We start from the raw sequence: 27,272 nt of genomic DNA on the forward strand, positions 1-27,272 counted from the left end.
GAGGTATTGTTTCTGTGAGAAGTCATACTTCAGAATTGGTAACTGAAAATCATTGCTTTAGGGAAATGGTATCCTAAAACCAAAACTACTAATAAAAAATAAAATTTGTCTTTGGAAGAGTTAACTGGAATGAGAAAATAAATTCTGCCTTAAGGCATGGCCATGTTTAAAGAGCAAGAGAACTTAAAGAGGCCATGAAAGAAGAACATTGTCTAGAAACTAGGAGATACTGTCATTAAACTGAAGGGTTGCCATAACTTTGTGGGGAAAATAAAACAGTTTAGTAAGATGCATAAGAGAATAAGTGGATTTATATTTTAATGATGTAATATTTTATTTGAGGCCATTCCCTAAATTGGGTCAGTTTCAGAAAACACAAACTGGTGAGATCTCTTCTTGGCCATAGATTTTGTATCCTAGACCTTGATGAACTTTATTTCCAACTTTTGGCTCAGTTTATGAAAGAAGTGAGAGCAAAAATGGAGAGAAATACCCAGTCATTAAGTCCAAATGGTATGTGTGGATTAAGTAGGATTTGAAAAATATGCAAGAAGTTTTGCTTAATCAATATTCATGTAACTGTTTATATTTTCTCCCTATCCCAACTTTTATGGACTTTTTGGAGTCCTGCTATGCTGTACATTGCACTTCTTGACGTGAGCATTTTTTTTTTTTTTACTGTTATTCCCTTCTCTGTCTCCTCCGTTCCCCCTGGATATACAGATTTGTACTCTCCCCGCCACCCACCAGGCCGTTCATTTCACCAAGCAATAAGGTTCAGGACACATAAATAAGTCAAATATGGAAGAGTCAGTATTAGAATGATACAGGAAAGTGATTAGAGAGTTCAGAGGATGGGCAGATTCTTCCAGCTGAGGACACACATAAGAAGGCAAGCTTAGAGAGAGGCAGGCTGCACTGGGTCATTTTACTCACAGAAGTGAATTATGGATAACAACTAATCAGACTGAAGTGGAGCAGGAGGGAACTTCATGCAAAGAGACAGACGTGCTTGAGGCAAAGCCTGGAGCAGGGATGTGGGGAAAAGTGGGTTTTGCATTTTGACAGGAACACTGATCTTTTAAGGACTAGAAGGAGAGAGACTATAAAGAGGGCATAGTTAGGGATGCAGTAAACCATGAGGACAGAGGCCTATGAGCACCAGATCTGCAAAAGCTCTCTTCTCTCCTGAGTTCACAGCAAGTTGAGAGGTGTCAGGCACTAAGAGATGGGAATTGCAGAGCTGTTATGATTATAGTAAAAGCAGGTCGGAGACTATGCTTCAGATTGGGGGCCCAGTGGGCTGCTAATACCTCTCCCTGAATTAGAAGGCCCTTATAGGCCTGGGATGCACTGGCCACAAACATCTCTTTCAGTGGAGCAGAACTGGACTACTTGTCAGACAGCAGGAATTACTCCCTTCCTCATTTCTTCTCTCCATACTCTTCCTTCCTTCCCCAGCTCCTCTCCACCTCCACACTCTTTCTTCCTTTCTTCCTCATTTATTGTCTTTGTATTTTATGCCAGCCAATGTCTTTGACACGTGGAAGAAAGGATAGAGAAAGATAATCATGGAGTTCTTATAGTGGAGTGGATCTGAGAAGAAAATCCCAGAAAGTCCTCGGCTGACTATGCTCACATCAGACTATTAGTAGAACAACAAAAAGGACAACTGTGTGTCCCATCCAACTTTCTAGCCTATTAAACGCTCATAGGAACTTTCCTCTTGAAAGCCTAGGGAAACATACAATGCGTGTTGGGACACTCCTCACATAGGAAGCTTGGTTAATCCACACAGTTCTTCCTGCCGGAGCTCCTTCCAGTGCTCAGAGAACAACTCTCAGGATCACAAGTCCTCTGTCCTCTAGTTCACTTTCCTACTTGCCTCCTTTTCTGTATCTCTTTGCTTGGCATATGTGACTGCTGTCCAAGAGAAACACTCCCTCATTTCTGTGTATTGTTTACAGCCACCTCTACTGGCAGCAAAAGCTGCCCAGCTCTTCTTTAATTGAGCACCATGATTTACAAAGAGAGGTACCCAAAAAGGAGAAAACCCTTCCCCTTGGAGTGATGCTTTCACTGGCTGCTTATGCAGGACCTGGTGCAGTGCTAGACAGTGGGCACCAGCCATGACAGAAATGGACAGCTGTCCTTGGAGAGTTAACTACCATGGTGGGTGAAGATGCAAATTGATGGTGGAACAGACAGGAGATGTAAACACGAGTGGGAGGCTTCTTTAAGGGTGTTTTAGATGGTGTTTAAAGAGCCCAGAGCCTCCCACCATGGCAGAACATAGAGGCAGTGTGCGTAGGAGGATGTATGCATTAACTTTCTATAAGCATATGCCTTCCTTGAGGTACACAGGATGGGAAAAAGATCCAAATTCTCAAGGGAGATACACTGCAACCGGAGATAAGAACTTCCACGTTTAAACCAATGATTATGAACACAGTATGACAGGTATGTGCTGTGCAATTTGTACAATGTGTGGTGTCATTAATATTGTCCTCAACATGCACAGTCTCATCTAAAATGCAGACATTTCTCCACGAAGGAGAGTGATTGAGTCAGGTATTTGCCTACCTAGTGGTCCTACTGCCTTCTCATCACTATGGAGTCCTTGCTTTTTCACCTTCATCCAATTGCAAACATCCTCTTGGCGCTTTGCCAGCCCTTCCACCCAGTTTTGCTCTACTCCACAATCTATCTTCTGCCATGTTCAACCATATTGGGGGCCCAAAATAATGGTGACAAGTAATCTGGGACTGAGACCCCGGACACCATAAGGCAAAATAAGTATTTTCTTCTAAGTCATTTATGTTGGTTATTTTTGTCACAGTACTGGAAAGGTAACAACACCCTAAGGTAGGAAAATAGTGTTTTGGGCTTAAAAGGTATTTCAGACATAGTATATAAGGATCACTGATGGCATGGGGTAAAGAAGACATTGTGAACTTGCCACTAAGAGATAACCCATCTAAAACAGCCATTGTAGGAAGAGACTATTTCATCCTTTTCATACTGTCTTTGTCTCATCTAAAGATGTATTAGGTTATGAAATACCCCTTTCCCCTCAACCAAATGTTCCACGTCTTCCTGTTGACAGGAAGTGTCATGAAATGAGCTAGATACCCATATAACTGGGATTCCAGGCAGTACACAGAGGGTCTAACTTTCAAGAAATGGGTCTTGCATATAGTTTATCTTAGGAAAACATTTAGAGTAACACACGGGATCTCATTGTACCTACATGTCTTCTAGGTGTCCGTTCCCCAGTTGACCATTAATTATAATGCTTTTGGGAGTGTGTAGTGGTTTCCATGAGAATGGTCCCTGGAGGCTCATATGTTTCAATGCTTGGGCCTCAGTTAGTGGAACTGTATGGGAAGGATTGGCTGTGGCCTTGTTGGGGGATGTGTGCCACTGGGAGTGGACTTTAAGGTTTCAAAAGCTCATGCCAGGCCCAATCTGTGTCTCCCTGCCTGCAATGTTTGAATCAGGTGTGAGCTGTCAGCTATTTCTCCAGCACCATGTGTGCCTGCGTGCTGCCATGCTCCCCATCATGGTGGTTGTGAACTGGCCCTCTGAAACTGTGAGCAAGCCCTAATTCAATACTTCCTTTTCTCAGTCATGGTGTCTCCTCACAGCAATAGGGCAGTAACTCAGGCAGAGGGTATTATTGATTTCTATTGAATCTAAGATGATACATTTTATATTTTGTTTAATCTCGAAATTATATGAAGCCTTTAGCAAAACTATGCAAACTTCAGTAAGACGAAAATAAAATTAAGGGAACAATGAGAAAAGCACTAGGGAGGCAGGTAGTTTGAGGCCAGTCTGGTCTACACAGTGAGTTCCAGGCCAGCCAGAGCTACATAGTAAAACCCTGTCTAAAAAAAAAAAGCAAAAAAGAAGGCAGGGAGGGAGGAAAGGAGGAAGGGAAGGAGGGAGAAAGGGAGGAAAGAAAGGAGGGAGGGAAGGAGGGAGGAAAGAAAGGAGGAAGTGAGGAATGGAGAGAGGGAGAAAGGGAGTGAGGGAAGGAAAGAGGGAGGGAGGAAGGAAGGAAAGGAGGGAGGGAAGGAGAAAGGGGTGGAGGGAGGGAGGAAGGAAAGGAGGAAGGAAGGAAGGAAGGAAGAGAAAAACTGGGATAGAATAGTGAGGTGGAATCAGGAGAACATAGTTCCTGGAAGCAGACTGAAAAAGCATGCACATGTGTTAAAGCTCACATGGGCCCTGTCATATCTGCATTAGGAACTTCCCTGTCACTCAGGAGAAGCAGCAGTTGGCTTTCTCTGATGACGACAACTGAGAATGCTCCACTCTACCTCTTCATAAGCAGAAATGCAATAGAAATGTCACAAACGGTGCATTTCTAATGAGTACACAGATCTGCAGAAGTGGGGGTGGGTGGAGGCAAAGCTGTGCAGCCCATGCTGCCATGCCCTTTCCCATCTGGGACAGCTTTGTCTTCCAAGAAAGTGGAACTGCTAAAGCGAGCCCAAGTTTCCAAACAGACGTGAAACCTGGAGCTGTGAGCTGTGTGATAGAAGGCTCCAGTTACCCTTGCAGCCCCAAAGTTTGTGTTGCCCATACACTCTCTTTGCCTTCCTAGCCACGCTCTTTTGCATTAGCACTGTCGAAGCCAACGGATCCTATGTGACTTCGGACTGCCCTATCTGTGCTTCTTATTTGGACTCATCCTTTCTGGGCTAGGACCTCTGTGCTCAAACTTGGGGTAATTCTCTTGCTTCTCAATGCACAAATAGGACTGAAAGCCAAGTCATATGATCAAATTTATGATCGCCATTCCCCAAAGAGAAGAGTAAACATGGATCCTTTGGAGGAAATTTCCCAAATCCAGTCCTCTGTGGACCTTATAGGTGTTTTGGGTTCTCCATGTAGTGTGTGGAGTGTGGGAGAGTATGGATGGCTCTTAAGAATCACAGAACACAGGAGCTAAACTGCACAGAAACATAACATTTGAGAAATGAACATTTCCCATGCTCATGTCCCAAGAGAGAACACCTGCCAGCATTGTGGTATGCTCTTCACATTTTTATGTCCTGTGGAAATAGTAAACTCGCAGCGTACACGTGGCCCTCTGTCCTGAGCTAGGGCACCTGGAGAAGGGAATGAGCCTCAGCTTTCAGCAGGTTATGTGGCACCATGCGGTGCCCCAAGCCCCTTTGGCTCTGCTGCAGACCCTGGAAACACGATGAAGGCAGGGGGAGTAGATCTGGTGCTGGCCCACTGCTGTGGACACATGGAGTTACAAAACAGGCATCTCACTCTCCCCTCTGGATTCTAGCCATGATGTCCAACCCATCAGGAAGATGAGGAGGAGTCCAGGGAAGTGCCTGTCCTTTGGCCTGGATAAAGGCATATGAAAATGAACTTGCCCATTTCCTTGGAGAAATGTTAACTGCTTGGGCCTTTTCAGCTCTCGATCTGCTCAGGACTTTGTCTCCTCTTACAAGTCCAACATCCCGAATTCTCCAATGAGTGTCTTTATGGTTCTAGAGTGCAGGAATGGAGGAAATCCCCCGTGTAGCCTGGTCAGCCCGAAGGCCAAATGACCAGCTGGGACATTGCTACACGTAGGGTGCTTTCTTACTGGCATGCCAGCCACAGTGGGCTCAAGAGTGTGACTGGAGATGTCAATGGTAGAGTACTTGCCTAGAGTGTGTGAGGCTCTGAGTTCATTCTCCAGAGATGCAGAAAGCAAACAGAAAGAAATGCCAATGCCTTTGGCACTGTGTCTCGGTCATATCCATCCTTCAGTGGCTTTTCAGGAATGAAGTGCTAGGGAGAGGCCCTCATTCTGGCTGAATAAACAGAGGGCAGATGCCTACCAAGGACTGGTGTGTTTGGGTTTAATTTTCCATGCCTAGCTTTTCTTCCACAGTTGTGCTTCTATGGAATTATTTTTAGTTTTGAAAAGTTAGAAAAATACTGAAATACAAACAAAATCATTTATTTCCATAGATCATCTAACATTTAGGTTTTCTTTGACTGTATGTGAGCGTGCAGATATCATATGCAATTGACCTTTAGACTTTTATATGCACACCACAGTAGAGTACTATATGCATAATCATTGTTTTGACTTTTTCCTTTGCGATTTTTTTTCTATGATTTTGTTTTGTTTTGAGGACCCGTTTTACCTTAAAAATTCTCTCCGGTGTTAAGGCGTAGCCAAATATATATTTATGCTTTAAATGATCTCATTATTTGCACTTAACATCTGTGCAGACTTTGTTTCAGCATGAGGATAATATCAAACTTGTTTTTCTTTTTTCCCTCCACATACTTTACCAAATTTTCTAGCAATTATGTGAATAACCCCAAATTCTTTAGTGGTTTCCTTTGTAATTGTACAAAAAATGTAGTCTTACCAGGGTTTGTTGTAGACCTTGCTTTTGGATTCATTGATCTGCCTGCCAGTTCTTTTTATAGACAGTGTTGCTTTCACTGTCTTGCAACACAGCACAGGACAAGTCACCCTCCTAACCCATTTGTTTAGGTTACCTTTTGGGAAATGGGACACAAGGTAATTAATAAACAGTGGAATTAATAGTTTATTCATTTCACTCTACATTTAAGGTAATAAAACACATCATAATCATTTCTTGCTTTAACCTCAGCATACATATTCAATTTAGCCAATCTAACAGCTAGTATCTATATATTTGAAACTACATTTTAAAAGCATAAAAAAATGTGTTCTGTTTTCTGTCTCTTCCATATTCTTTGCCTTTTGCCTGGCTGATTTTAATTTTAACATTGTGATAGCTTTGAACAAAAACTTATGGGTTTTAATCTGTGATCTCTATATTGATTAGTAAATTATTTGAGGAATGAAAATTTTGTAGCTGTTGAGATTTCTCAGTGGCTAAGAGCATGTACTACTCTTTTAGGAGACCTATGTTCAGTTCCCAGAATCTACATCAGGAAGCTGACAACAAATGAAACTCCAGATACAGGTTTTGCAACCTCTGCTTCCAGCTTCTGTGAGGATTGCATCCTTGTGTACAAACACACATATACACATAGTTAAAAAAAAAAATGAAAATTTCTTCCTCATTGAGAGTTGGTAAGTGTCATGAAATATTTTTATATATTTCCACTCATAGGTCAAGTGGAACAGCAAAGAAAATTATTCTTAAGCATGTTTGCATCTTACTTCATTTAGTGAATTTATTTTATTTTGAGACGAAGTCTGGCTGTGTACCACGTAACCCAAACTGGCCTCGAATTCACTGTGTAGCCCAACTAGCCTGAAGCACAAAATCCTTCTGCCTCACCTACACTTTGCTTTTTATACTTTTATTTTTTCATTTTATTTATTTATGTATTTGTGTGTGTGTGTGTGTGTGTGTGTGTGTGTGTGTGTGTGTGTGTGTGCGCGCGCGCGCATGCCAAGGTTTATGTGTAGAGGTCATAGGGTAACTTGCCACAGTTGTTTTCTCCCTCCACCATGTGGGTTCTGGGCATCAACTTCAGTTGGTTGAGTTTGGCAACAAGGTAATTTATTTACCAAGCCATCCGCTGGCTCCATGTTTGCATCTTATGTACACTATTTGATGCATTCTTTCAAGCAAGATGAATTTATGGCTCCTCTCTCTGTGTAAATAGGACACCAGTATTGTGGTCCCCGAAGATGCGGTTAAGAAGTGAGGAAAGTGTCCCATATGTCACTGGGCTTAAATTCTAGCAGAAGAGAGACAATGTTATCAATAGAGAAATCAGAATCTGCGCTGCCACATCTCACAGTTCTGGTGATGACACATCCTAGCTCTGACAGGCCCTTGATCTTCCGAGGGGCCTAGGAAGACTCTTTCTTTGTGTCCCTGCATCTGGTTCTGTCTGACTTGGAGCCACATTACTCCACTCCGTGGTCACATCACCACCACCTCTTCTGTCTGAGGTCTGATTCTGCCTCTCCACAAGACACTTGTCACTGTACCCAAGGTTCATCACCCAGGATAAGTGTCTCCTCACAAAATATTTAAATAGATCCCATTTTGTCATGTAAGGTGGCTGCTGTTCTATCCTGTAAGGTAATATTTACAGGATCATACAGGATAATGGCACTAACACACTTTTTGGAAAATCAGAATTCTAAGTTGTCAGCAGAGATTGAAAAGAAAAGATTGGTAAAAAGACTACAGAACCAGAAAGACAACTGAGGCACATGAGTTAGGGATGGAGGGAATGGAGGGAGGGAGGGAAGGAGGTAGGGGGAGAGAGAGAGAGAGAGAGAGAGAGAGAGAGAGAGAGAGAGCCCACCAGACTGTAAGAAATGTGTTTCACTGAGGTGCAATGATTAGCTATGGCTGATAGATGACTCATAGCATAAGGCAGGAAACTGATAACATTGTATATTAAATACTTGGCAAGGCAACATTGTTAGTGAACCTGCCAAAATTGTGTTCAGAGAGTGACAGGCTTGAATCACTGTGGTCCTCAATGTTGGATCCAACTTCCAATGTACTGTCTTGTTTTAGATATAGGATCAGTGGGTAGCTAAGAGCTTCAAATATAAGGATTTGTTTTATGTTTCTTTTTTCTTTTTTGTTTGAAGTTCTGTGGGTGCATGTCAGCATCTTTGCTTCTTTCAAACAAACAACAACAAAAACTGCTATATGCCTATAGAATCGATATTGTAAGTTGTTAGAGAAAAGGGAGAGTTATTTAGTTTTAAATTTTGTCTGAAGTTGTTATCTAAGGCTTTCTCCTGAACACCCTATCCTGTAGTAAGGGACTCTGGGGATTTTCTAAGAACTTCACTCACTTACTGCAACAAGAATGTTATCTTTTGCTATTGTGAATGGCTAGGAATATGACCCATTGTGAGTGTGACCACTGACATTGAGGAGGAAACCTTCCCACAAAAGGGGTGGGCCTATCTTGGTTCCAGCATGTACATAGGTCCATTTTTATAGCTGTTAATGACTGAGAAACCCTGGGCTTCCAAAGACAATGGGTACGTCCTCTAAAATCACGTGGTCTTCTCAAGCATGTTGACTGAATTGGAAGATGAATATGAAGAAATGAATGAGAATTTATGTTGACCTTCAGGGGCAAGTATGAATGCATTCCTTCTTTCAAGACCCCTCTCAGCCAAAACTCATAAGGGCCTGTTCTCCAGATGTGTGCAGGGCACATTCCTAGGGAGGAATCCTTATCCGACATTAATATGAGAAGGGTGATAAGAATTCTCTGGCTCACAGGGAGCTAATCACAGGAGAAGGGCACTCAACATCAGATGAATAATTTGTAAGTTCCTTAATGTCTCAATTAAATTTGTGGAAAGTCAAAACCAATGGGAATAGTTATGAGTTAAAATAAACTTAAAGTAAACCCATCAACTTTGAGTGTGAAAGAGATGAGTGAGACAGACCAAGAGGTGGCGGCAGGAGCTTGAGTGTTCTGGGATCAGCTCAAGAGGTAGATTTGGATGTACAGTCCTCCCTGGTCATCTCAACTTCTGCCCAGGCTATGAGCTTGTGCTAGCACTGGAACAAGCAGCTCTGCGCTCTGACATCAGCAGGGTTCTTTAGAGAAGCCTGTGGCCCAGCCTTCTAATTCATGAAGATTTCCTCCTGAGGCACAGAGGAAGCAGTTTTCACATTCGGGCTGTCAAATTGCCTGTCTGTCTGTCTGTCTGTCTGTCTGTCTGTCTGTCTGTCTGTATGTATGTATGTCTTTCTATCTATCTATCTATCTACCTACCTACCTACCTACCTACCTACCTACCTACCTACCTATCTATCTATCTATCTATCTATCTATCTATCTATCTATCTATCTATTCACCAGTCAGTAGGTACTGGGTATTGCAAGCCCCATTATACCAGGCAGTGGGGTATGTTGCTAGAACAGGAAGTAAGTATTTCTGGGGGTAGTGAAGAGCAAAGGGGTACACACTCTGATTTTATGGTTTTGAGCTCAGAGTCTGAACAATCAGCACCAGCTGAGATGGGTACTTTCTGACTTTCGATCCCTTGTATTTTTCTCTGCCAAAAATCTCCATGAGAAAAAGCCCTAAAGTGAAAACAGGGAACATGTTTTGATATGAGCCAAAATACTTGGTTATACATGCTATTAAAGGCTGAGAATGGATTTCAGAATTTATTCTGTTGAATTTGTCTTCTGATGCAGCCAAAATTATTGAGACGACCACATGGCTTTGGAGGATGTATTTGTTGTCTTTGGGAACCAGCGGTTAGTCACTTATTAAAAGCTGTCAGTGTAGACCAGACCAAATGGATTTGGACATGAATCCCTTGCAGAAGGGAAATTTGTAGATTGTCTGGTTCCATCCAGCTAGTGAAAAGGGTAACTTATAAATATGTTGGCTGGTTGCAGAGAGTGAATGATTTGCCAGAAAGTGTGGGACAGGTGATGTGGAGATAAATATAAAAGACAAAGACAAAGAAGGAAGTTTCATCTGTGAAATGGACGGCCAGGTAGCCCGTTGTCATCAGTCTGTCCTGTGAATTTTAATTAGGATGTTTCCCAACATCACAGATGCCTGATGGACTCTTGTGATAAACACTAAAGTATGCTACCCAAACACCCCCAAAGTCACGTTCCAGTTACCTGCTCAAGACAGTGTATTGTAAGGGGTAGGCTGGTTCTTGAACCTGTTTGGGGGATGAAGTATCATTTGGGAAGTGTGACAATCAAGGAATCAAGGAATCAAGTGAATACTTACATCATACTATAAAGACAGTGTCTCTTTTATTGTAAGTACCATGAGATGTTTACTGTTGCTATTAACTGGGTAAGAAAAAAATTAAAGAAATTACATTGAGCCTGCAGGTTTAGGAATCTGGTGTTTTATGAAACCCACTATGTATCTCATTACACATAGCCTCTCTTTATCTGTGGTTTCTCCTTCTCTGGTTTTACTTATTTTGATCAACTGCTCTGAAAGTGTTAATGCAAAATTCTAGAAATAAATATAAAATTCAAATAGCTATTCTTAGTATTGCAATGGGATCTTTACTGTTCTCCTCCTACCTTAGGGCGATGCATCATCCCTTTAACCAGTGTACATTTTCTCTACTTGGTTACTGGTTATCATTGCTTCCTCCTCATTGTACTGCATGTTCACTGTCATGCACATATAGGACAGAACTTAGCATTTGGTACTGTGTGTTTTAGACACTCACTGTGGGATTTGATCTTCATCCCCTTTGGTGAGGAGTGTAATATAGTTAGTTAAAATAAATGTTTTCATATTTTCATAGCTCTAGTTGGCCTGGCTATAAGACGATATAGAAAATGTCATGTATGGGATAAGAACAAAACACACTTTCCCCTAGGCAGCCATGGCTATGTACCCGCTTTAATGAGGGAGGGGTGGCTGTCATTTCATCTCTGTGTGCCTGCTGGACAAGAGAGGCATAGTTAGTACCTAGTAGGCATGGCTATGCAGGTCTCTGGCTGGGACATCCCTTCTAGATAGAAACTTGACTTGGAAGATGCATCTCTCATATTCTAGGGTGAATTTTATATTGGCTTTGGTTTTCTAGAAACTATACCACTTACTGTCCGTTTTCTGTTTGTTTGTTTGTTCTTTTGTTTTTTGTTTGTTTGTATTCACACTGCTGCTCTCAAAGTGGGAAACAACGGATATCTTGTAGGTTTTAATAGTCATATGAATGTTTATAAATCCTTGCGATTAGGCAAAGTCACTCAAGTATAGTGAAAAGAACTAAGAGAATATGAGACCTCAGCCTTTTAATTGGAGTGGCCCAAGAAAGTGGGAAAGCATTCTCCAAAGGAAGAGGAGAAACGCTGAAGCTGGAAAGAGTTAAACCAGGGTGCTGTTTTCTGAGCAGACTTGAGGATGAAAAAATATTGGCAGCATATCTGTGGGCTCACTGACTTTCCTTCTGTCTTTCAGGTGAAAGCCACTGATGCAGATGCAGGGCTCTATGGCTTGGTTGAGTATTCTCTTTATGATGGATTCCAAAGCTATGAAGCACCTCCAGCATTCCAGATTGACCCACAGGATGGGCGCATCTGTGTCTCCCAAGACATAGACAGGGAAAGGGATCCGGGCACCTTTGACCTGCTGGTGAAAGCTAAGGATGGGGTAAGTTTTTGCTATTAAAACACCAAACACTCTCAAAAGTGAGCTACAGCGAACACACAGAAGCACGGGAATGACATGACAACTCACCATGTTCCACACAAACACTACTGACCTCCAATACTAGCTGTCACTTTATCACCAACAAATATTTCTAGCAGATAATGACTTCAAAGAAAACAGAACTTCTGTATACCATTTATCAATCTTTGATGGTTTCCAGTATCCACACTATGTTAAAGGTCCTGGGTTATTTGATTATATCTTTTAATAACTTGTATGTTTGGATCCACATCCAAGTGAGACTGAACATTAATTTGGTTCATATAACCCTTGAGTTCCCACATTACCCTTACCATTCCAACAGCATTTTGAAAACCAGGTCACTTTCCTGTATGTTTCCCATGTGATAAATGTGGTTGATTGCATTCTTAGGATTGGTTTAATTTGTTCTTTTGTCTTCACTATTCCCTATACATTGGCATTCAGCACAGGGGCCTGAGTGGTTTCAAGTTTCTTTAGGGCTTACATTTTCTATCAGCAGAATGATCTGTCATTAATTCTGTCATTCCTTTTGCATTTACTAGGTATATTGCTTCAACACTAATGCTCTTATGTCAACCATTTATTATCCTGAATAATGATTCATTATACCTGATACCAAAGGTGACTATTTTTCTCCTGTTTTGAATATAAACTTCTTGACCTTATAAATTTGACAGATTCAATATATTGATGACCTCATAATTTTTAAAAATGTTTTATTATTTTATGCATGTGACTGTTCTACCTGCATATATGTCTGTGCACTTTGTGCATAGCTTGTGCCTAAAGAGGCCATAAGAGGGCACAGGCATTAGATTGCCCTAGAACTGGAGCCACAAATGGTTGTGGGCAGCCATGTCAGTTCTGTTTAGGTAAATACGGGTTAACTGTATTTACCTCTACAAACACAACATTTCTTCTAGCTTTATATGAAGTGTGTGCCACATTGACATTGTCTATAGTCACCCTGCTATGTAAAGCACACCAGAGTTTCCTTCTATGTGCTTCTAACTTGTGCCCCATGATTACACCCATCACATCACCCCATCCCTCAAATTCTTCTCAAACTTTTGTAAACATCCTACCATTATTTTATGAAATAACCATTGTATTTTCCATATAAGTGGGATAACATGGCACTTCTCTTCCCGTGCTACATTTATTTTACTCAACATAATTATATTTACTACCACCCATAATGTCTCAAATAACAGCTCGTGTTTCCTGGCTCTTGCTGCTGTCGCTTATCTTGAGCTGATGAGCATGTGTTTAACTGCTCATGGTCTCATCCTTTGTGATTATCATTTAGACCCCCTCCAGGAGTGGACTTCAGGGTGTTGTCTCCCAACAGTCTTGCTTGCTTCCTGTCACTTTTGGCCACCCTCCATCCTTGCCTAGCCCCTGTTTTCTCTTCTTGAACTTTGGTGGTTTTAGCTGTCCCATAATTCATTGTTCATTCACAGAATGATAGGGCAGTACAGAAGTCTCCTTCTAGGTCTCTTATCTCTCCTTAGAAGAGTTGTAGCCCATGGTTCAACACCATGGCCACCAGAACACCAGATGACATTGTGAGATTCAAGTGGTGATCTCAGTCCTCACATAATGGCTGCTTTCTTTTTCAGAGGAAGAATTGCATCTGAAAACTTGGTGGTTATCTGAATAATTGCTTCCAAAGTTATTGTTACTGATAGTGCTCAAACAGAGTGATAGACATTTGGTAGTTCAGTCTGGATACAAGCCCAGTCCCTGTGTAAATATTGCTCCTTGTGAATGTATTCTGGCTAAAAGTACATATGTCCCTTGTACTCCCATGGAAATTGCCAGAAAATAGTTCCCTGCCAGAAAAACTTCCCAGGTTTCCTTCTGGTGGCCACCTCTGACCTTCAAGGTTAGTTTGATTTCCTCTTAGGTTTGGTGTCCAGATGAAGAACCATAAGTCTGTATAGGGATAGAAATGTCTCCACTTGGGAGGTGTATACACCCCAGCAAAAGTCACTGAGTGTACATTTCCTTGAGCCATCACCATAGCCTAGAGAGCATCTGAACTGGATTCCAAACTTTAACTTTATTTCAGATATCTTTTCTGATTTTATAGATGTTGAGTTCATGACACCAACAATTTTTTTTCATTTAATTATCCCTTCCCTAAAGGGACCAATCCATTGTCTCAGGATAAACGCTGAAGGATACATTTAATCTTGGTGAAGGTGTGGGACACAGAGTTCCTTTTAAGTTCTTTTAGCATTCCATGGTTGAAGGTAGCTTATCAAAGCTATTAGGCTTCTAACAGCTTTCTGATCTTGACCCTGCTTAGACCTCAAAGTGTTTACAACATTCCTTATGTATGCTTTGCAGTGTATACACAAGAAGCAGCATAGGTTTACCTGGATCAGTCTGTCCTTCTTCAGTGACAGGATCCTAAGTGAGCAGGACAGGAGAGGAGAAAATAAAGAAGACAGTACTGTTTGGGATCAGGAGGTCTTGCACAAGCAGATGTCTCATGTAAGCAAGTTTATTAAGAAGTATAGCATCTCATATACTATTTCCAGGAGTAAAATGGGATGTGGTCAGCAGAAACTATCATACATGGGAGAAGTCAGTGGGAAGCTCATCAAACAATATTTTACAAGGGGAACAAATGATATCCCAAGGACATCAGAGACCTAGCACACAGTAGCTTTGGTATTGGTGGAAAATGGGTTCTCAGGCTATAAACAATTATCCCATGGCCAAGCCCTAGGCCTTAATTGGCACTGCCAAGCATATTCTTCCTTTTAGAAGAGGAACTGCCTTCCTTCTCCACACACCAGGACCTTGTTGAACATTTTGGATGTTCAGAATTATAGGTGCAGTATGTGAGTTCTTGGCTATATGTATACATGCACAATATATGTACATGTACATGTACATGCACATGTGTATACACACACACACACACAAATAGATAAACATATGGGCATATGTCAGGAAGTCAGTGTCCTGTGTTACTGCATAATCTTTATGAAGTCCTGTGATAAGCTCAGGGTTTCAATAGGGTGAATGTTACATCTTTAATAAACACTCAGTACAGTGTTAACTAGCAGCATAAATTGCTCAGAATCATGTCATTAAAAAGGCTGGCAAAGATGAAGATAAAAATTGCTAATGACTAAATAAATAGCCCCTAAAAATAATCTAGACAGCATTTGTAGGATAATTAAAATAGGTAAAGTATCTTAGGTTTAAGAAGTTGGAATTCTGGACATGATGTGTTTATTTAAAACAATAAATTGAGCCTTTGTTACTTAGAATCATTCTGACAATTTGTGTTTTTTTTTTCCCCTCAGATTTTTTTTCTCTTTCTAATAAATGACCTGCATGCCCTTGGTAGAAAACTGCTGAAAATCCATTTGCAGGGGTTCCTAAGAGGTTTTAATCTATCGATAGAGTGATTTTTCTTATAAAGCACCCCAGATTTTCTGTGCATCTTCTCTGCTGCTCTATTTATCTTTGCTATGACTGTCATATATATTTTATAGTCCAGTCACTTCTCCTCTTCTACCAACACCACATCTGAAGCATCCTTTTTTTTTTTTTTTTTTTTGCTGTTGCAGTGATTGCTATTTATCTCACACACGGAGGACACTATGAAATTATATAATGGAACCAATTAATTAGATTGGCAGTCAAGTTATCGTCTACAGTTAAGCTCCACAATTTAATTATACCATCCCTCTTTTTAAGCTTTGTATTTCTTTTTCTGATACATTTTCACAAACAAAGCCCTCTTTTGTTTGTATGCATTTATCATTCTCTCCCAACTTTTGTTACATCTGGAATCTCATAACTGAAATATGTGTCTAGAAAATAAAACAAAACAAAAAAGATTTCTACTTCATCTTCCCACTCAAGGATTAAGGAAGGATTTTGACAGACACTCTAGAGAGTAAATTGGCTTAGCTTCTTACCATTCTGTGTCTTCATGATAAGAGCTGGCTATTGGAGTTGGAATCTATGGTGTGTGTACAGGTGGAATTGCAAATAAGCTTTCTGAATAAAGGAGTGTATCCATTTACTTTCTAACGTTACCTTGTCCCATTGCATAAAAGTATTGTCATTTCAAATTGTGTGTGTGTGTGTGTGTGTGTGTGTGTGTGTGTGTGTGTGTGTGTGTGACTTAAGAGACTGCTGGGCCATCTCTCTAGCATGTATTGTATTTAATTTCCTATTCTAGTCTTTTGTTTCACTGATTACTAATTGACTTATCTGAGTTTGGTGCAGTTACCCAGTGTTCCAGCTAAGGTGTTTGGGCCAAATCTAAAATTTCCCTCCACCTGTGCATCCAAGGATTAAATCTGACATGTCTTAGCACTATCCTTCTTCATTCTCATCTCTGAAAACATAAGCTTCCTCATCATCATGACCCACCTTCTCACCTCACTTGTTCAATTCAACTTTTACCTTGGATCAATATCCCAGTCCACTCTTCAAACTCATTTACTGTAATCCAGAGAGGTCCACTCCAGGGTTCCCAGAAAAGGACAAATCACATTTTGCAGAGACTTATGAAGGCAAACCCATAAGGCTATGCATTTCCCACCAGATTCAATCAAGGGCAAGAATATATCCTGACGTACTTCCTGTCTCTGTACCACCCTCCTACATGTAATCAGGGGCAAGCATACATCCTACATGTGTACCTCCTGCCTACATGTGATCAAGCACATCCTGTGAAGTTGGGTCAAACAAACTTGTCTAGGGGAGCAAAACCATGTGACTTGTTATCTTACTTAAACAATAGTCTCCAGTATTTCAGGAAGTATCTGTCCTCAGAAAAGGGGCTTACAGGTTAGAGGGATTTTTTTGTTTTATGGATCCCTTAGGCACAGAAACTAAAACTTAAAGTATAATTCTGGATCTCACAAATGTAGTGCAGATACCCCTGTTTGTCACTGCCCTGTTTCCAACTCTCTGTCACTTAAGACTTTTGTACCCAACTTATCTCATAGTCTTCATGCCCATCACTTTGGTAGTCAGCTTTCCTTTACCACAAGAAAACATCAATGATGACTAGCTTTTAAAGAGAGGAGTTTTATTTTGTCTCATGGTTTGAAGGTTCAAGTATGTTAGAGCAGCCCTATTCTTTGGACTTCTGGAAGGATGAAAAAACTCATGGAAGAATCACATGGTGGAACATTACCTCATACTAAGGAAAACAAAGAGAAATAAGCCAGCATCCTACAATCCCCATAAAACACACACACACACACACACACACACACACACACACACACACACACACACACCAAGTGGCCTAAGGACCTCCAGCAATCCACAATTTAAAGACCCACAGCATCTCCAAACAGAACCACCTGGGGACACAGGGTCATTTGAAGGACTTTCAACATCCTAATTCTAACAACCATCATTCCTTACCAGAGTTTTGAGTTTTCAGTACCCATCCAACCTCAGCCTCCTCACACTTTGACTTTCTCATTTGCAAGGATCATCACTTCCTTTGAAATCTAGACTCCTAGCTCACCAACTCCTTATTTTAATCTCCTGTGTCACTCAGCACAGTGCTTCCCATGCAGACAGGAATTCCTCCTTGGTAAGATCAATGGAGTATTACATATCATTAAAGTCACTCCCATGCAAATTCCCTTCCTAGGAAACTGGTAAAATCCCAGGTTTGTCTGAGCTCTGCTTTTTCTGCTCTAAAAAAAAGAACACTTGCATTTGAGAGGAACTTCCTCTTCTTCCTGTCACTTGTCTCCTACCTCACCTGGTTAGCAGCTTGTGCTTTCTGCCAGCTTCCCTGACAGCAAATCACAGCGTGCATTAGAAGCAAGTCCCCCTGAACCTTAGGAACCATGCACCCCAGCCTGTTCTAGGCTATTACTCCTTAGTGACATTTTCTTCTTGTATAGTTGAATTTCTCAAATTCTTTTGGGTGACTCCTATAGCAAACAAGACATAATAGCAACCTCTACCTTCAAAACAAAACTCCTTTTAATTTCATATACCTTTTTAAAAAAAACATTTACTTTTTCCTCCATGCCATAGCAAATAGATTTGAAATAGTTGTTTCTACTTCTCAGTTTTTAAACTTTTTTTCATCCACCCCACCCCCCTGCGCTTTCTCAGAAAGCTAATTTCTGAGAAATATTCATTGAATTCTGTCTTGCTTGGGTTTCATGATACCGAGCTTACCAATCTTTCCTTAGCAAAATGGGCACTCATTTCTCTTCATCTTCGTGCGCGAAATGTAAGTTCTGCCTTAGTGCATCAAGATGCAAAGTACAGCTCACTAGAGCTAAGAGTTGTGGAGGATAGATATTAATATTCCATTATTAAGTTGTAGAGGACAGATATTAATATTCCACTATTTAGGAGTCCCAGGATGCACCAGCAAGAGAATAGACAGTAGAAAATTGCCAAAATAGAAGTAGTAGGAGAAAAATTTCCATATGTGCTGATTGTCTCAAGCAGCCTTCTGGGTCTGTTTCCAAGCTTTGTGCCTTTTCAAAGGACATGTACTTTCCCCAGCATACCATGAAGGAATTTATATTCAGGTAGATTGCTCAGGTGTTTCTGACATTAACTTTAAAAATGAAATGATCAAAATTAATCAAAATGATCCATGACTTATTGATGGAAGTCTGAGATAAAATTGATAAATATCAATGCATGGATTTAGGGAATGAATTAGGCACATGCTGCTGTGTAAACAATTATCTTTCAACTTTGAAGCTTAATACAGTTTGTAATTGCAAGGAATCTTCTGGCACTTTCATGAGCAGTTCTGCCTCAGAGTCTCTTCCGATTGGCACTGGGAGATGTTTTTATGAGCCAGACAACAACCTATTGTAGGGCATTGAGAAGTGAAGTACCTGTGCTTAGATTCACTTTCCCGCTGCTGTGCCTTGTGAGATGCTGGTTTTCCAACATGCTCCTTCCAAAGAGAGTTCTGTGATTCGGAAAAAGTGAGTAAAATCCCACAGGTTAGCATGACTGCAGCCATTTAAGTGTAACTTCATCCCAAGACAGAAAAAGTCGTGTCAGACTGATATATGACCTCCATCTTCAGAGATGTTGTGTGTGTTTATAGTCTTGAGGAAAGCCCAAGGACACTGTGGTCTGCCATGGATTGCTTTGTTAAGCTTAGCATATAACATCCTTCTCCTGGCATAAGATATAGGGATCCACTTGCTCAGCAGCCCTTCAAAGCACAAATTTGTCCATGAGTTACTGATTTTTTCACTTTGGAATACACCAGAAAGAGGGTCTTCAGGCAAAGAACTGACTTGGTGAATTTGCCATTTTCACAACTCTTGTTTGTTTGTTTGCTTTTTGAGACAGGATTTCTCTGTGTAGTGCTGGCTGTTCTGGAACTCACTCTATAGACCAGGCTAGCCTTGAACTCCCAGAAATCCACCTGCATCTTCCTACATCCCCAGTTCTGGGATTAAAGGTTTTTACCACCACCTCACATTTTCACATTTTCCTTTAAACAAAGAGTATTTTACTTAATTTTAAAGCTTCACTTCTTCTTTGCTAACCTCCCTGTCTGTTTGTGAAACCTTATTTGATTGCCACTTCAGAAATGTCATTAGTAGGGTCCCACCTGGGAATTTGAGTAGAAAGCATCAGAGCTTTGAATTTTATTCTTCTAATTCTCATTTTTGGGTGTTATTTTCAGTATAAATATATTAGCTGTAAGATAAACATATTTAAAAATGTTAGCAATTTAAGATATGCACCAAGGCTTTACATATTGCATTTAAAATTTATTATTATTATTATTATTTGTATGCAGTGTGTATGTGTACCATGGTAAGTATGTGGTAAGAGGACAATGATATGGAGTCACTTCTCTCCTTCCCAATTTATGTGGGTTTCAGGGCTCTAACTCATGTTCCTAGGCTTGAATGACAAATAGCATTACCCTTGAAGGGCATATTGCCAGCCCTGCAGTATGTATTTTACTAATGGGATACATTACATTACTTTTCCAAAATGCATTTTTAAAATATTGCTAGACAAACCTATCTGTCCCTAAGTATTTAGGATGTAGAGCCTGCAAGATCTAGTATGGCCATTCTCCCTGGGTTGGATATGCTTACTGTTGCTATCTTGAATCAGAGCAGTTGTGTCCACCTGCAGATGACCCTCATGAGGATGTAACCACCAGAATTTCCAGATGGAGGGAGAAGACAACCCATGAGGCTCCTTATGTCCTTTCCCCGGGATGTATAATCTATAGGGTAAACACTGTTGGGAGGAGACTCTTAGGTAGTGTGAATATGCTATGCAGAGCACTCAAGTGATAACAGCTTTCATGAACTGTCAGTCATGCAATGGTATGGTGCTTTAGGGATGCAGCTGCCCAAGCTGCCCTGCTCCCCTAAGTAACTCCAGTAACTCTACTGGTTTACCAAGCTAGACAGAATCCTTTGCTTGTGGAATCCTGTCTTTGACCTGTTGTTGCCTCCTCTATCTGGTGTAAGTAGACATAGAATAGACATTTTCTCTCCAGGAAAGTTGTGTGGCAGACCTCATAGTTGACATTTACGAATTATTTAAAAATGTGTATCTGTATTATGCCCTCCATTTCAGTGATAGGCCTGTGAAATCAGATGCCAGACCCTACCTTACATACTTTCCAGAAGACGTAGGTTAATCAAGGGTCATGCTCACTCTTTCTTTCTTTCCTTTTCTTTCTTTCTTTCTTTCTTTCTTTTTTAAAAATATCAATCCCAGTTCTCTCCCTCCCATCCTCCCATGCCCCCCCCACTGTTCCCCCATCTCAACCCCTTTCTGCTCCCCAGGGAGGGTAAGTCCTTCCATGGGGATCATCAAGGTCTGTCTCATCATTTGGAGCAGGGCCTAGGCCCTTATGCTCACTCTATCTTTCTCTGCAGTTTCTGGTCTTGCAAACGGGTGGATAGAGCTTTACTTTGGGCTCTCAAGTGTTCCACTGTGTGATGGGGACATTGCTATAGTATCTGTTTCCTGGGCCATGTTCCTTAAAAACAGCAGCCTGTCTTCCTTTTCTTACCTTCAGTGGAGCCTGTGATAGGCACTGGGACTACTTCAGTCTCCAATAGAGTCTCTGTGAAAGAGGGGCTTTATACCACAGCACAATTTTGAAACTTAAGACGTTTATGAGAAGTCATCAAGAGCTCAGAGGATAAGCAAAGCTTTGTTACAGGTTGGACCAGCTGTTTACAGTCTTCCATACTTTGAACTGTTCTCTGGGTCTCTCGGAATCATAGTTTCTTATTGCAGTAGAAGAAAAGCCATAGAAATCTTAATGAGCGAGGTTGTAACAACCTGGAGAGCAATCTGTGTAAAACACACCCAAAGCATTTGTAGTATTTGTAGTTGGTTATTGTAACATGAAAAACAAAAGACCCAGACACTGATATTGTGGTTCATGTTTCAAGCTGAATATCTGAAAGGAGCCAGCCACTAGCTTTCGTCTCTAGCTCAGGCTGAAAGGATTGATCCATGCAGGAGCTCCTCATCAAGTCTCAAACTGCTGCCTCTCTTCAGTGTGGCTGGAGAATGAATGCCTCTCTGAGACCTTGCTTCTGTCTTATATACTTCCCTATGGGATTAAAGGTGTGAGATATAATTCTCTTTTAGACTAATTCACTCTTGTGTAGATCTGGGTGGCCTTGGACTCACACACATTATCTATCCATCTCTTAGTCCTGAGTCCTAGGATTAAAGATGTGTACCACAATCTCCTAGCTTCTGACTGCTGGGATTAAAGGTGTGTGCCTGGCTTCTATGGCCTGTGGCTGACTTTGCTTTCTGAATCCTCAGGTAAGCTTTAATGAATCATAATATATCACTACAATAGGTTATTATAGGAATAAATTTCCATGCCTGATGAGTTCAGCAGGTACTCACTGAGTTTATGCACAAGAGACACTGAAAGCTCATACATTGCCTCCAGAAGATCCCTCGTTCAGTGACAATGCACTTAAGTCTCGACTGTCCAGCTAACATTTCACTGTTTTTTGTTTTGTTTTGCTTTTTTTTTAAAAGTGCTTCCTTATGAGGATCCTCACCAAATTAAGTTGTTTGTTATAGAGGGTTTGCTGGTGGTGTGGTATTTCCTTCTTGTTGTCTTCTCTCTTTTCATTATTTACATTCTCAGTTCTCCTTTCTCCTTAAGAAGCTGCTTACGCTTGAGGAGAAATATACTACTAGGAAAAGACACAGGAAAAACACAGCAGAAAAGACAGGACATGGGAGTCCCAGCAGGCTGTCTGCCAGATGCCAGGTGGCATTTCTACATGCCTCTAGTCAGTCTGAAGTCCCCTATCCCCACCTCCTAGACTCCTCCAGGTTAGCTGGTTTTCTGTATTAGCACGCAGACAGGTGGGTGAATGCATATTGTTTTCACTATGGTCCTAACCAGCTATTGTTTTTTTTTCAGGTCTAAATGTAGCTGGTAGGACTCTGGCACTTCATTCAACTCAGAACAAGGGAAATCACATTACATCTAACCATGGATTTCTCAATCCCTTAATCCCAAAAGGATGGTACACATGGGCACCAGTGAGAGCTGGATTCATGATTAGCTCACCAGCCATGTTGTCTTTCTCAGCCTGTCCCCTCCACATGTGTTCTGAATGTCTGCATCACCAATTTTTCTTTCCAAGCCTTGCTAGCTGCCCTTTCCACTCTTCTTGATGTCTTACTCCATAGCAGACAAAGGCAGAAAAAGGAAGAGAAGGAGCCTAGGGGGAGGGTTCAGTGAGGGAAGCATCTCCTCCCTGCACTGTTGTGACTTACCAAGGACTTTTGTCACAACTGAAAGTCTCAACGTGTGCCAGATGGAAGTGGAAAATGGTGTTGGGAAGCAAGAACAGATGTTTTCCTTCAGAACAGGGAAAACCAAGGAGATCCTTTCCTTTGGCTTTATTTGTGCCCTCCCCTTTGGTTTTAGATGGAGCCAGCATGAACTAAACAGTCTGGGATGCACTTCCCAGTGCTTTGTGTACTCTATACCCTTTCTAAAACCAGGGAATTTCAGAATTCCCAAACCACGTGGCTGCAGGAAGCAGGATAAACTGCTCCCCCCCCCACCATTTTTATTAGTTCTTTGAGAGTTTTGTATAATATGTTTTGAACATATTTACCACTTGGATCTGCCCCATCTCTCCTTCCTCTATCCACATAACTTTGTGTACTCTTAAAAAACAAAACAAAACCACACATCATTAAAAACAGTCCATATGCCCTTGGGTATATAGATTTTCACTGGAGTGTAGTCAACTTATCAGGGTCTGAACCTTTAGGAAGGTTACCTCTCCCTCTCCCAGCAGCTACTGAGTACTAATAGCTCCTTAGCTAGGGCTGGGACTTCATGCACCCCTCCCCTTTCCATGCTGGACTCCAACTGGCTTGAGCTTATGCTTTTTTTTTCTGTTGTTGTTTGTTTGTTTGTTTTTAACACTGTCACAGCCTCTGTGAGTTCATAAGTGAAACTGCTCAGTGTATCTGTAAATCTCCATTTTGTGTAGTTGTCCACAACTGGCTCTTGCACTAATCTCTCTGCCTGCTCTTCTCCAGCCAACTCTGAGCCTTGGGAGGAGGGAGTGTGATACAGATGCACTTAGAGTAGATTTGAGCATTCTGCAGTCTCTGAGCTTCTACACTATGACTAATTGCGGTTATCCTTTGTTAGTCACCATACACTACAAAAGAAGCTTCTGTGATGAGGCTTGAGAGTTACTAAACTATGGATGTAACAATAGGTTACCAGGAGTCAGTTTAATGCTGTGCTGATTGAGCAAACAATAGTAGTACTTTCTCCTCTAGGCTGACAGGCTATCTAGCCCCAGGTTCTCGGTCCCATTAATGGTGTCAGGTATGAGTTTCAACTTGTAGAGCGCCCCTTAAAATGCAGTCATGAGGTGGTTTGTTACTCTCCCATGTCACCCATGTCATCGTTACACCAGTGGGCATGTCTTTTCAGGCCAGTTGTTACTGTACTCCACAGGGCTCACAGCAGGGTAAGACTGATGTCTACTGCTCTCCTCCAGTAGTGTGAATAGTATCTTTCAGCTCTATGCAGCTAGTCTGGAGGCAATGAAGCCTTTCAGTGGAGTAGCACTTTGATTTCTTTGTGTTCTTTAACTCAAGAATACTATGCTAAAACAAATAATGATTTGGTCTACCAAACAAACAATGGGAATGGTCTACATCTTTTGGAGCTGTTGGCTAGCCAGATCTCACAGGGCCCCAAATGTTCTGGGCTATTTACAATCCTCTTCATCATCCTCCTGAACTTGGCACTAAGACCCCATTGCTGATGGATAAGCTGCTTTGCTGTCCCTTCCCTCATCAAGGGCACTGTTTATTCCAAACCTGATGACTCCTAGGCATCCCAGTTGCTCCCTGTTTTTGGCCTCACCACTTCTGTCTGTCTGAGCACCTGAGCAATTCAAACCAAAGTCAAACCAAGCTACCTAAATGCTCAGAACAATGTAAAATGATGAAGCACCTTGTCCCCTGGTGAGCCCAGTGATCTCCATAGCCAACTGCAGCCTCTAATGCCAGGCCTGTGCCTTCTTTCTGTCCCTGAAAAGATCAGCTCTGGCACTACCCCACTCCTGCTTTGGGGTCTTTGTACTTGATTTTTCACCTGCTTGGGAAACATTCCCCCCAACCCAGATGACACAAGTCTAGATCCCTTCAGTAGCTGTCCTTTCTCAAATCATTCCCTAATGAGATTTGTTTTACTGTAACAATAGATAGGAATTCATAACCCAAGAACACAACCAACATTTATCTACGTGACTATATATGTCCTATTGCTTCAAAAGTCTATTTTAGGGCCATTTTTAGTTATTTGATCTCAGTATCACACACATTGTTTTAGAGCTATGTCCAGAAGCCCAATTGTAATCACTTCTTGTCTGTCTCATAGGGTGGTCTCAGTGCTCAAGCTTTTGTCCGGGTGGAAGTGGAGGATGTGAATGACAATTACCCAGTCTTCAATCCATCGACATATGTAACAAGCATCAGTGCCCAGACCCCACCAGGCACTGAGATCATCAACGTTCTCGCCAGTGACAGGGATTCTGGGCTTTTTGGAACAGTGGCTTATGAACTCATCCCAGGAGACTTATCCTCCCTCTTCACCATTGACTCCATTACAGGTATGTGATCTAGAGACAGCCTCACCTTCTGTTAGTAAACTTCTTAACTATAACTACTTAACAGCAGAGAGACAGAGAGAGAGAGAGAGAGACTCAAGAGGCCACAACTGTGTTTAAATGGGCTTGTGCTTTGATTTTGTTAGCAAGACCTGCATGAGTCTCATGGGTCTCACCCTTGCTCACGGAGCTCTCAGGAGCTCTAGAAACCTGTTTCATGATAGATAGCGCCAATCATTCATGTTGGAAAGTCAGTAATCCTTTTTATTGCCCAAACACAGTAACTGTTCATTTTCCAAAGAAGCCAGTGGTCTGAGTTTTCTAGAAATAAATATTTAAGACCTTACTTTCTATTTTCTATGTTTGTTGTCACCAAGATAGTATTTGGAATATTTAGATATAAGACATAAGATTTCAAGTAACATTGGAAATAATTATAGATACTCTGGCTCCAAAATAAGGCTACAAGCCAAATCAAAGGTTTTGTTTTGTTCCCATTTCTTTATCTGATCTGAGAAATGGGGAGAATGCATTGTACATTGTCTTATCTGTGATGAGCATAGATATGACAAGCTAGTTATGGTCTGCACAGGAAAGGCAGTGCGCTTAGTTTGCCCTTTCACCCAGCTCCACTGCGTAGTCACTTTTCCTGCCTGCAAGGTGTGCCCCCTCTGGCTTGTGGCATGAGTTGCTTATCCTGTGGTCTTTACAAGGCAAAACTTTCCTTGCTCAAAATAATCCACTGACGTGGCCCCCTTAACATTTCAAAGATCAGAGGAACGTACTTTGGTAGGAAATTAGTCTGCTTATCTCTCTTTTTCAAAATTCATCTTAACCAGGAACCTTAACTGCCTGTCATACTCAGGCCCATAGGGCAGTAACCTTGCCAAAAATATATAAGTCAGCCATGATCAGGAGATAGGATCTAAGAGCATTTAGTGAATTGTTTTTAAAAAGACAGCACAGTCATCATTCCGGCTGCCCCTGGAAGAGCTTGAAGAATGAGCTGTTATGCATTCTGTTCACAGAAGAGATGTCCCTGTGGGCCATGGTCAATCCTGAGCCTCCCTTCCTGGCACCCTCTACATAGCAAATGCCATTACTAATCACAGTGAGCACTTTATGTGGGTCGCTATCTAGAGACACATCAGAGGGATTTTCTTTTTTTCTTTTAAGTAAAGACCAAATTTGTAATGGAAGTAGCCTTGGGTTACTGTTGTTGGCAGCTCTGATTGTTGTGTGTTTGGGTGGAAGACATTTCTCAGGCAAACAGCATTTGGAATTTGGTTGCACTTAATCACAAATTGTGAGTGATCCAGGAGGGCTGGTAATGTTTTGTTTTAACCTTTAGAGAATGGAGCAGTGTCATTGCTAGCTGTGGGAAAAAGCCATGCAGGAAATAGGCAGTCTCCAACCTGTACCACTGTGTTCCAGAAGTTCCTTTGGTGAAACTGGGAAGTTTACGTATGCATCCAGAATACCAGGAGGTTTTCTATGTCTAATTCCATTATGAAATGCAGACATCAAGCCAGTTATTCCTGCCATTTCAAATACTTCTAGTCTTTTGTATTTAGCACTATTAAGACCAGCTTTAAGGTTATTATTAATTATAGTCACTATCTTATATAATAGATATTCTGTAATTTCATCCTCCCTGAGTGAACAAAATACCCTTTAATTAGGTTTTTCGATTTCCCTCACCCTTAGCCTTTGGCAACTTCCATTCTGTTCTCAGCTTCTGGGAAATTGACTCTTTCTTTTGACTTCCACAGTGAAATCAGGGAGTGTTTGTCTTTTTACCTACAGCTTTTCCCCCCATGTAACCAGGACATCCATGTTTACATAAGTAATAGAACACCATTTGAAAGACTAACTATCCCATGTGTACCTTCATGGCAGTTTCCTCATCCATGTACTCATGGTCCTTTCATAGCCTGGTTACTATGAATAATGCCACAATG

The 27,272-nt window shown here is 41.3% G+C and overlaps 1 protein-coding gene across 1 annotated transcript in view; it reads left to right on the forward strand.

Moving 5' to 3' along the window:
- The window catches only part of Dchs2 (dachsous cadherin-related 2), a 221,061-nt gene that overhangs the window by 94,953 nt on the left and 98,836 nt on the right, over positions 1 to 27,272 (forward strand). The window contains exons 2-3 of the mRNA XM_051199069.1: positions 11,918 to 12,109; positions 25,083 to 25,314. Coding sequence (XP_051055026.1) covers positions 11,918 to 12,109; positions 25,083 to 25,314 — 424 coding nt within the window. The remainder of the gene's footprint in view (positions 1 to 11,917; positions 12,110 to 25,082; positions 25,315 to 27,272) is intronic.

This window comes from Phodopus roborovskii, unplaced genomic scaffold (genome assembly GCF_943737965.1).
Source record: "Phodopus roborovskii unplaced genomic scaffold, PHOROB, whole genome shotgun sequence".
Taxonomy (NCBI): domain Eukaryota; kingdom Metazoa; phylum Chordata; class Mammalia; order Rodentia; family Cricetidae; genus Phodopus; species Phodopus roborovskii.